This window comes from Ochlerotatus camptorhynchus, unplaced genomic scaffold, assembly GCF_037179485.1.
Source record: "Ochlerotatus camptorhynchus isolate MF236.1 unplaced genomic scaffold, CSIRO-AGI_Acam_v1.1 ptg000240l, whole genome shotgun sequence".
Lineage (NCBI taxonomy): Eukaryota > Metazoa > Arthropoda > Insecta > Diptera > Culicidae > Ochlerotatus > Ochlerotatus camptorhynchus.
In genome coordinates this window covers 1,474,692-1,486,893 of record NW_027040730.1, presented here as the reverse complement: position 1 = coordinate 1,486,893, position 12,202 = coordinate 1,474,692, and the positions used below count along the sequence as shown (strand labels likewise).

The window sequence follows — 12,202 nt, the reverse complement described above, 5'->3', positions numbered from 1 at the left end:
GGATCGGGGGGAAATCGAAAACCGGAAGCCGCTGAGACGACAAAGAGAGTTGCCGGTAGTTTCAAGCGAAACCCTAACCTCTCTCTCCGAGATGCCGCAAATAAGCTGGGTGTATCGTCTACAACCGTGCATCGAGCCAAAAAACGAGCCGGACTATCGACTTACAAGAAGGTAGTGACTCCAAATCGCGATGATAAACAAAATACGACGGCCAAAGCGCGATCCCGGAGGCTGTACACGACGATGCTGACGAAGTTTGACTGCGTGGTAATGGACGACGAAACCTACGTCAAAGCCGACTACAAGCAGCTTCCGGGACAGGAGTTTTATACGGCAAAAGGAAGGGGAAAGGTAGCAGATGTTTTCAAGCACATGAAACTGTCAAAGTTCGCAAAGAAATATCTGGTTGGCAAGCCATCTGTACCTGTGGCTTGAAAAGCAGCATTTTCATAGCTTCCGGGACTGTCAACCAAGAAATTTACGTGAAAGAGTGTTTGAATAAACGTCTGCTGCCTTTCCTGAAGAAACACGGTTGTTCCGTACTGTTTTGGCCGGATTTGGCATCTTGCCATTACGGTAAAAAGGCCATGGAGTGGTACGCCGCCAACAACGTGCAGGTGGTTCCCAAGGACAAGAACCCTCCCAACACGCCAGAGCTCCGCCCAATTGAGAAATACTGGGCTATTGTCAAGCGGAACCTAAAGAAGACCAAAAAAAACTGCTAAGGGCGAGCAGCAGTTCAAGGCAAACTGGCTTTCTGCGGCGAAGAAGGTGGACAAGGTGGCTGTACAAAATCTGATGGCAGGGGTCAAGCGTAAGGCCCGGCAATTCGGATTTGAAAAAGCGGAAGCCTAACTGAATATTTTTCCTGAATTTTATACTAATTGAACTTGAAAAACAAATTTAATTTGATTTTTTAAATAAACGATTTCACCGATTTACACGCGTTTTCCCTTGACCAAATTTTGACCGTATCACCCTTTACCAAATTTGAACGGATTTGGTTAGGATCTCGATTTGCGGGAGAACTTCAAAGATTGTATGGAAAAAAAAAAGTATAGGAAACGGAACGATACTATTTATATACTTGTCAAAAGTTCAAACAATTCTAAATGGTTACCAAACTTAGATTAGGAAAACTATGTCAAACAACTTTGTCAAAGACTGCAAATCAATTCGACTTCTATGAAAAAAGTTATTATGTGTGGCAGGATAATTTCTCAAAATGGGATTATACCATCTGTTCTTTGTTTATGGCTGGCGGCTCTTTATCCAGGATTCGCTCCTCAAGCGGCAGAGGCTCCAAAAAATACTATCTGTGTAGAATCCTTATGGTTGCGGTTCTTACTTTAGACAAAATACGCCAACAAGTTCATAAATACACCAAACCACTAGGGAAAACGTAAAAAATATAACTTTTTGCACAGAAATCGAATCGAATGTCGGTTTTCCACAAAGTTGAGTATGCATCAGTATAGTTAGCTCGGTAACTGCAATTTTCGACTGTATAAGCTGGTCTGCAGCTAAAATTGTTAGTTGCACGGGAAAAAATCCTATCTCCGAAATGAGAAAAATGACTCATGATTTCATGAACAAAGCGTATTTTCATGTTATGAAAATACACCATGAATAATATTCATGATATCATGAGCAACTTTTGCGTAACGCAGCAAACATTCCCAAAATCATGAATCATCCGAATTGAAATCATGATCTAAATTCATGGGTTTAACTTTTATCCAAAAAATGCAAAGCATCAGACTGGATTCGAACCAAGAACCTTGAAATTATTAAACCCATTCTTTGACCACTAGACTTTCAGCACTCGTATATGATGGAAAACAAAAGGCGTATAAGAGATACCTATGTAGTGCGGTTTATGAACACGGTTAGCCAAGTATGTGTAACGCTTCTAGCGGTCTTGATTTCACTGCATTATGAAACCATGAATTTCCATGACGAAACCATGAATCATTGTTACGATTTCATGGGATGGCAAGTTTTTTCATTTCTAATTTTTTATTCATGAAAATATAATTGGATTTGTTTCCGTGCAGCAGATACTTTTTTTTTCCTGTTTTTTTTTTATTTGTTTTATTAGTCGTATTGTATTACAAAAAAAGTTATACAGTTATTCTACTTCACAATTCAAATTGAATTCAAGAGCATTTAAATCAATTCCATCGTGTCTGTCTTATCATCATTCACTCTGATATAAAAAATATTTCGGATTTATTAAATCATACTGTTTGACTTACTTAAATTATGACCAACGATTCCATGTCTCCTGATTTTTAAGCACGAAAATTTTTGAGAACCCCTTGAATGAAATTAAAAGGTTTCATGTACCAAGCACATACTTTACAACATCTTCTTGTAACATATAAGCAGCGATGCTAATTTTCGTATGTTATAACCTCAAAAAAAATCGAGGAGGACGACGCTGAGTAAGTAGAAAGAAGATTGATGACGATTTTGAGGATTTCCAGCAAAAATATGATGCGCGATGGAAGTAGATGCGAGAAATCAAAGAATATTTTTCGAAGATTGATTCAAAAGTGTGAGATTTTTGGAGCATCTAGAGTTGAGATTTAGATGTGTCGCCCCCCTCGAAAAAAATAACTATTTTTTGAGTTATTATCGCTGCTTATAAGTTACAATAAGAGGTTGTGAAGTATGTGTTTTAGACATAAACCTTTCAATTTCGTTTCCAGAGAGTTACAATCAGTGATTGTTAGATCGGTGAGTATTCATTTTTCATGAATAGTGAAAACTTACCGATCATAAAATTGTGGTGCAGTAAGCTTCTCGTTGCAAGTCATATGAAGTCTCTACGCTTAGTGTCAATAAAACAACTAATTTACAGCGAGTAGTGTCACCATCTGGTTATGTCTCTTTAGATCTCACTAAACCACCTTAATAAATTTCGTAGGCCGTATTTGCGGAATACTTCTATCATTTGGGTTATTGTTTTTTTTTTATATTGTTTTTTATTAGGGCAGGCGTGTATTGAGAACGCATAGAAATATTTAATATTTATTATACGTATCATCCGGTCACACATCGTGGTGAAAGCACAGTATGTAATATTCATAGGCTATCGTTGACAAACAACGCTTTCCGCTTCTAGAAAGCAGTGCTCATATTTCATCTTCAGGTCAATTTATTGCTGTAAAGCTCAGCTTCCTCGTGGTGCATTTAGTACTACGGAATTGTTGTTTCTAAATTGATGACTCTAGTAGCCAATAGTTGCCTAACTCGCATATTGTACAGTTGAATCCAGTTGCAGTACTGTTTGCTACGTTGGCGCTATAATTTTGTGCTGGAGAGTGTGTTTAACAATGTGCTATCAATGATTTAGAAAAAAAATATACATTGTTATTCAAAATATATCAAAATTCAAAGCATGTTAAATTCAAGAAATGTTGCACCAGACATGCCTTTCTTATACAATATAACAGAATAGTGATGAACCATCTGGCAGTTAATACCTACCAGGATTTTTTTTTTTTATTAAAAAAAAAAAGATTGCAGTCCATCGTGCTGGAATGAAATTGCATAACTGGCAATAGGCGTCGGAGGTGTAATCGATACTGAGCTTGCCGTCCCGTCGCAGGGAAGGAACGCAAGCGAAGATAGCATAACTTCAATGCTGCAATCAGGACCCATGTTTTGAAAATAGTGAAGCGTAATTAAGTGCTTTATCCCTACGTTCATTCCTGCTTAGCCTTTGGCATGGGGAAATATTTCCCAGAAAAGTGCCAAACAAAGTAGTGTTAATTAACCGAAATGGTTTGCACTGGTTGCCGGTGAATGAATTTTGCAATAATGTGCTGGAAATAAAACCAACGGGATAAAGAAGGCAAAGCATTTGAAAATTAATTTTCCCAGTGCGCTTCGTTTTTCTTTTTCAAGAGAACTCAGTTGAGTATACAATTGGATTTTCTTATCCAGTATACTTGTTTGAGGCTTGCACACTTTTTCTCCTTCCTTTTGTAAATTAAAACTTTTATTTCAGTAAACAAATCCGCAAAAAAATTAAAGCTAAGAATGAGTTCAACCATGATAGTGTATTTTAGGGAGTGGATCACTCAATTCTTCACATGTAGCCCAGAAATATATACGTAAAAACACAATGAGGACAAATGAATTACGACTGCTTCAAAATATAGTCAAAAGTTCTCTCCAACTTGATTTCAGATTTGAGCCGTTGAAGCCGTACTTCTTCGTAATTCCTTTATTTAACGTCGGTCTCTGTTTCGCAATCAAGTGCCAATCACCGACGGACATCGATTGCCATCCATTAACAAAAATCACAAAGCCAAAGAGGCAGCTTCCACACCTGAATAGATATCACACCCATCAACCAGCCTCAGAAAAATCCCACCGACCTCGGCTGAGATTGAACCCAGACACATTAAGGTGAGAAGCAGTCAGCACTACACCACCGGCGCCGGCGAGCTTCAGAACCGTTATGTTATTCTTCAGCATTCAGGATGTCAGGGTTTTGTCGTACGGGACCGAATACCGTATACCTAACAATATACGAATACTTAGAACGCCCTCAGTTAATAACTGTGTAAATACTCAAATAACACTATGTTGAGAACACGTGCAAATTTCCAGCTGTTAATGATAAAGGATGACTCAAGTAAATAATCTTTAAGCCAACTAATTGCCCCTTTTTCAGTTAAGATGGGTTAAAATATGGCTCCAAGAAATTGTCCGTGAAAAAATTGAATGCACTTACAATCAAAATCCAGAGGCGTCCTACCGATGGATCGCTAAAAGCTTGGAATTGCAAATACAACTGTGTCTCGTGTGATAAGAACCTTCAAGGAGCGTCTGAGTGCCCGAAGGAAGGAAGGGAGTGGTCGTGAAAGTAGAATGACCAGGAAAGTGGTGCAATAGTTCAAGAACCGACCAAACATTTCAATTCGAGATGTCGCTAAAAGGTACAAGGTGACAGTCGGTTTTGTGCAGAAAACCAGAAACGTGCTGGGTTACATGTTTACAAGGTGCAAAAAGCCCCAAACCGGAATGAAAAGCAAAACATTACTGCAAAATCCGCGCCCGGAAACTTTACACGAAGTTGCTCACCAAATCGTGTTGCATCGTGGTAGATGACGAAACTTGCGTCAAGGCCGACATCCGTCAACTTCCTGGGTAAGAAATTTCGTTGTCAAGTCAAAGTTCGATGTTCCGGAGGATCTTCGAAAGAAGAATTTATCCAAATTGGCCAAGAAGTTCCTGGTCTTTATCAATCTTATATGGCCAAAGGGTCGATTCGCGTTGGTTTTGTTTTTTTTTTATTGATTCGGAACTTTATTGGATGTCCTGTCCAAGGCGTGACAATAATAGTTTCAATCAACAAAATCGATTCGACGAGGAATCTGTTAGCGTTCATCTTTCTGTTTAGACCCAGCACCCTTGCATCATTTTAGCAACTCAATAGACCACTTTGCCAAGCAGTTTTAGAGTGATTTTCTAACATTAAATTCACAAAACTGACCCAAAAAATGAATATATATGAAACGCGCAAATTTTGACTGCTTATGGTTCTAGAGGAAAAAATCTCTAAATATTGTTTAATTTCAAAGTTCGAGTAGTATTTTTTTTTCTTTGATTTTGTTTTCTGTCGATCCTGTTTTCTGTGCTGAGCCCCAATACTACCGGCGCCAGGGAGACAGCTCCCACACCCAAGCTTGCAAATGCTCAATACAGCTAAAATGGTATTTTTCGGATTTATAAAGCTATGAAATATTTCAATGATAATTCTTATTTACAAGATGCAAGAAAAGAAGGTAAAGTGTGTGTGACACATAAAACCTGTCAAATTAGCTTTCAGAGGGTCACAATAGCGATTAGCTGTAACGATGAACAGCGCGATGAGCGAGGAATCAGCGATCATAAAATCGTTAGTTGTGACCTTCTGAAAGCAAAATTCAATAATTTTATAAGTCATGCACAAACTTTACCACGTCTTCTTGCTTCTTACAAATAAAAATTTTCATTTTAGTATCCCATAGTTTCATAATAACGAAAACTAGCATTTTAGCTGTAATGAGCAATTGCAAGCCTGCCCACACCTGGACCCTACCTATCGACCCATAAACTCATGAACCGGTGACCAACGGGTTTACTTCTGTTTCTTTTAAGCTTCGCTGAAGCGAACTAGTGAAAGAGTGCTCGGCTTCGATCAGTTCGTCATTCATGCGGTACATCAATCGTCGTTTCATGACGTTAATGATGGAAATTGAAAATATAAAATGAATGTGTTTCACACACGTAAACACTTTAACATTATACATCATATGTTTCATGTATCTTCCATCGACCTATATATCTAAAAAAAAATATGAAAACGAGGCATTGCGCATATTAAATAAATTAAACACTTCATTAACTGCTGCTAAAATTCTAGCAAAATTGTTTATATGCGTCTATCCATTTCGATGCGCCTCATTAAAGTTGATTTTATTGTAAAATCCCCGTCTAATCGATCTCGAAAAAATGTAACCATTATGATTACTGCGCACTATGCTAATCTTTGTTGAGGAAGTCGCCAAACATTTTTTATTTTTTTATTTTTGGTATTGTTTGACTTTATTTTTATTAGTATGTACCTAAATTAATCATTAAACAGCTGTTTAAGGTGCTGCACATTTCTAGTTTCTCTAGATTGTCATAGAGTCTTGAGAATCTTTATGAGTCCATGCTCAAGAGGACCTTTTTACAAGATGCATATCATTGACTCAATAAGATATTGATAGCCCAACGAACTGTCCTGGAGCTTGGAGTTCAAGGCTCAATGAAGTCTGGAATATTGAGATTTTTTTTATGGCTTTTTCAGTAATCTAAACGGTCAACTCAATCTCCCTACGTACCAGCCGAATAACCTAATAAGTCTTGAATATTGTCGTGAAAATATTAATCGAATCAAATCAATGCGATACCAAATGTTCTTATGATATCTTAAACAATATCCGTATACAGTAATGATCCAATTTTGTCAGCCCCCTTTTAGAAAACTTTTTTATTGTTGTACTATACTTATGCGCTTTGTCAGTATACCTTAAACACCCATCTTGAAGATGAATGAATAAGATTTAGAATTACGATTATGTGGAATTATTGAAATATAAAAGTCTGATGCGTGTTGGGACTGACAAAATCTGGTCAAGCACATCATGGAATGGAGACAGTAAGAGATTTTATACAGCCAAAATAATTATGGAGTTAAGATCTAACATTTTACAGGCTCGATGAAAAGAGCTGTTGAAAGAGCTATAGGATCATAAATTCATATTCATTGAAACTTTCAAGAATGATTTTTTCGTTGTTGTATAAAAAAAAAATACAATTGATTGGAAAGTCGTGTGTTAAATATGGATGTGCACATGCAATGCATATTACGATCGAAAATAACGGACGAGAAAATTAAAGTGCGTTTTCCTTCGGCATACACAATATTTGGATGCAGTTAAATTTGAATTATTTTAAACTATCCTGAATTAAGGAACATCTATTGACAATAATAAAAAATATGTAAACCTTTATGTATATATATATATAGATGAGAGAGAGAGAGAATATTCAAACGTTTATTGTAATTCATAGTTTACTACGTGCCGTTATTTGACGTGGACGAGTTTGTTATGTAAATAAAATTAAACTGTTTAATATTTATTTATGCAGCAACATCGAAATTTTTTTTAGAGATTTTTTATAAATCTACCTCAATAATAATCGTCAATGAAACAGATAAAATTCAACCTGCACGGACACTGAGCAAATCGAATAAAATTTCCTCTAGACTTGATCGGCAATCCATAGGTCTTCAGGGAAATGCAACCTTCGAAAAGCATGAAGAATGACGTACAACAAGGAACCAGCACTGGTGTACCATTAATCCAATTTGGATAATGATGTAATGGCTTACGACGTTCCATCGCATCGCTTGTACTTCAGAAAGAGCACGAATCCTGTCACGAAAAGAATGTATAGTGCCGAAAAATGTGAAGCAGCAAGTCATCCCCCGTTGGTCGTGCTGATATATTCTTTTGAAATGCTTAGCGGGAGTTTTTTGCGCGATAAAAGAAGTTTCTTATGGGATACATAATGGAGAGAACAGCGATTGAAGGGTAAACCTTTTGACTTTTGAAGAAAATGTTATTGTGTTCTGACTACTAATATCTAACGTGATTCACATTTAACGAAGCCTTCTACTGATTAGGTGTGATCGAATCTGGTGTTCTCTTCCAGATATTAGATTTGAAACTATTAATGACTAATAAGAACATGGTATGAATATAATGATAAGTGTCTCTAACTTTCCGATTTTTCTTGAAAGAAATTTAATAAATGCTTGCATAATATTTGACTTATCTTTTTCTTTACCTCCTATATTTGATAATACTCTTGCTTTATTATTAATCGTAGATGATCAATCATTTTTCCTAACACATAAATTTATCAACGCATGGTACCTGTCTGATTAGCTGCTTTCGCATCTCTTTTTGCTGCATGAATGCTTCTTTGGTTTTGTCCAAGCCTCTGTTTGAGTACGTTCGCATGTGTTCATCAACCAAACATTTGAAAGCATATATAGTAACGATAATCCATCATGTAAAAAATATTATAGCACCACATTCACCACGTCGGCAAAAGCTGAATCTTAGAATGAAATCACTCAGCTTGGACTCACCAGAATCGTCCGAATTGCATGGACAAATGCGCAGACGATATCCGGGGCCCTCCGCTCATAGCGGCCATGGAGGTTCTGGTGGTCATTTAGAACATAGCACGCCACCATCAAACAATAGTAGATTACACTGTAAGTATTATATCGTTTTAATTGTTGCATCATTATTTACTCTAGATAAATAGACATAAAGCTGTATTAAGCTCTTACGTAATAAGATGGAACTTCAGTACCAGTAGATGAAACTGTCCACTAATAGAATTTATTACCAATCAACAGCTCCTTCGAGCCCTTCGGGCAATCAACGCAAATTCCTATACGCTAGCCGCGGAATGAAGACTGGTTCGGTGGACCTGCCAGACGAAATAGACCGAAGCCAATCATCTGCTAGTACGTCTCCATGCCCATCGCCCGTTCGACAGTCACAGGTAGGCAATCATAAAGTGTGGTAACTGGGTGTCTCGGGTGATGTTGTACTTTAAGGACATGGTTCAGAGGCTTTTCTACCCTAGGTTTTATCTTGTTGAAAAGGAAATAGTTCCCCTTTTTAAGGTTTAATTGGTCATGTCACATGGTGAATGATACTGTTGTTAGTTCAGTTTTTTGATTTTCTTATAAAAATATCTAGTTGGATGTACTACTGAGTACTGACTGAGAGTACTGACATCTGGATTTTTTTTTAAATAACAATCTTAATATTACTATGCATGGCATGAACAGGTAATGTGACCATCACATTAATGAAAAGTTGAGGAAATAACCATTCCAGCGGTATAAAAACAAGCTAGAACGGATAATAAGAATCCGGTATAACTTCATTTTGAAAAAAAAAATAATTGGGTACATTTTCAGGTGAGTGAAAAAATAAAGTATCTCAAAACTCCAAGCACTTGATATCTAACTTATTCCAAAACAGGATTTTTAATTCAATGTTTACAACTATTTCTTACAGAGCTTTGATGTATTTTCAGTCGATTCGTAGCTAGAACGATTTTTCCGGAAGAGTGTTCAAAATGAACTTTAGCTCCAACGGTAGGGAAAAAGATCGATTTAGAATGGGGCAAAAGTTTTTAAACTTACTGGCAGTTTTTGAGCAGTTTTGCCACTTAAAAACATTGATTGTCCCAGATATTGTCAGAATATCAGGATATCAGATATTGTCGAAAATAGTGGATTTCCACAGTAAATGACGAATAAATAAATAAATTTTAGATCGGATTTAGCCTCCGGTCCATGTTCCAGACATATCTTCAGAACCAGTTGACCGATTCCAAAGATATTCATATAACAGAATATAACTTTTCATTTGGTAGTTTTTGCGTCCATTTCGGTTCAGTGGTTGCCGATAAACACGACTTAGTTCACCTAATCCATGTTTTTTTCGGATCTTGTTCCGTCCATATTTCCAAAACCAATTGACCGATGCAAAAAAAAAGGTTATTGCGTTTAGTAGTTGTTGAAGAGAAACAAGACTTAGTTCACGGTATAGGGACTTTTCAAATCTTGTTCCGTCCATATCTCTGGAAACAGGCGACTGATTCCTAAAATATTGTGTGGGACCATGAATCCTTTCATTTGGTGGTTGTTGCGTTCAATTTCGTTTTGAGAAGCACGTCTTCGAAAATTTGTCGTCACATTTTCCAATCTCGTCAAGCTGAGTCGATTGGTACAATCCGGACCTCGGATCGAAAGTTGGTTTCCCATGCGATATGTATACCCTTCTTTTTAAAAAGGGTAAATGTTCTTTTTCAGTCACGTCACGAAGTGTTTTAATTGTAGTAGCCACGATGTGTTTTGTAGAACAACTTCAACATAAAAAATTTGGCAAGTCTGATATTTGCACACATGTATAGGATTTCACCTATCTTTTGCGACCTCGATTGAAATAATCGGTCAGGGAGTCTAGAGCAACATGTTTTAAAAGTTTTTTTTTTAGCATTTAAACTAGCTTTTGAATATCCAAGACATTTGTAGTAAAAGCCCTCATCCCTCCTTTTGATTAAAAAAGGGACAGCAGAGCGGTGGAAAACATGTTAAACAGAAGAGTACACGCTTACTCCAAAGTACCCATTAATGAGTAAAATTTTAGCCATTTTGAAGAAAAGTGGCTTAACTCATGAAATGAGTAAAACCGACTTTACTCATTAATGAGTATTTGATGAATACGCCAGAAAAGGGGTATTTTTTATCCATCTTTCTATTTCTGTACAGAGTAAAAAGTACCCATTTTATTGATTTGGTTTTTCCTTCATGGGGGGGGAGCCTGTGATCAAACCAATTGAAATCCTTAAACAATGAAATTAAAACAATAATTACAACGGCGCCGGTGGTGTAGTGGTAAGCGTGATTACCTCTCACCCCAGAAGGCCTGGGTTCAATCCCAGTCGGCGCCGCCGGGATGTTCTGAGGCATAACATCTCTGATCACGCCTTCCTTCGGATGGGATGTAAAGCCGTTGGTCCCCGGTTCATGAGTTGATGGGTCGATAGGTAGGGTCCAGGTGTGGGAGCTACCTTCCTGGCACGTCGGTAGCATTGGTGCTCAGCACGGAAAACAAGATCGACGGAAAAAACAAACCAAAGGAAAAAAAAAAAAAAAAAAAAAAAAAACAATAATTACACGTAAGCACATAGCATAATCGTTGACCAATCGAGGCATAGTGTCCTTCTGTGCTGCTCTTCGAGCAGGTTCGGCCCTTCCGCATGTGAACTTCATTTGCTTTTTCGAAGATCTTCACGAAACGATACATGTTTTTAGAATGGCTTAATGTTCTTCCTAGTTGCACTTTTCATCCTTGCCTCGTAACAGTCGGTACCAGATCGTGACCAGGAATCCTGCTTTCCCTGAAAGTAAAAATAATAATAATTTAACTCCCAGCCGCAGAATTATTTTCAAATTAACTTTTTTACCTCAATCAACACTTGCTGGAACGAATGTGTTAATTCAAATCGATTTTTTACCGATTTGCAGGTCAACGCATGCAAAATTCACGAATGTGTGAACATAAACATAGCTGTTTTTACATTAATTGAATGCATTTTTTAACCATTTTAATTGCAGGGGCTATTTTCAAAAATGGGGAAAAAGTACCCGCTTTAAGATTTTCGAAAATACCCATTTTTTGACAGTTTTGAATAATTTAAAAAAAATGAGTACAAGATACTCATTTAATGTGTACTTTCAGGTTAGCGTATAGAGAAACCGAGGTAAGTAGAGAAGCCGGAGGATAAGTAGGCTTTTCGATAAAATATAATTCAAGCAACAATTTTACACCAATGTTTATTTGCGTTTAAAGATGTATTTGAATAACAAATATAGGTGAACAATCTATTAATTGGGTATGCTATAGTTTTTACAAATGAGCACTGTTGTATATAATCACGGAACGGAGCAAATGATCGTCATAATTTTCTGACGCTTCTGGAACTTTCTGCCATGTTCCAAATGGACAGTTTCGCATGCCTGTTTGCCATATAGCCCCAACCCTGATCCTACGAA

General features: G+C 37.1%; 1 protein-coding gene across 6 annotated transcripts in view; it reads left to right on the top strand.

Moving 5' to 3' along the window:
* Positions 1-12,202, top strand: part of Stacl (Stac-like) — a 242,013-nt gene that overhangs the window by 214,595 nt on the left and 15,216 nt on the right. For 4 of the 6 annotated variants that reach the window (XM_065225890.1, XM_065225891.1, XM_065225889.1 and 1 more), the window contains 2 exons: positions 8,645-8,836; positions 8,984-9,132. In XM_065225890.1, coding sequence (XP_065081962.1) covers positions 8,645-8,836; positions 8,984-9,132 — 341 coding nt within the window. Of the gene's footprint in view, positions 1-7,816; positions 8,139-8,644; positions 8,837-8,983; positions 9,133-12,202 lie in introns of those variants that run through there. The other 2 variants (XM_065225892.1, XM_065225897.1) reach the window with 2 other exon arrangements.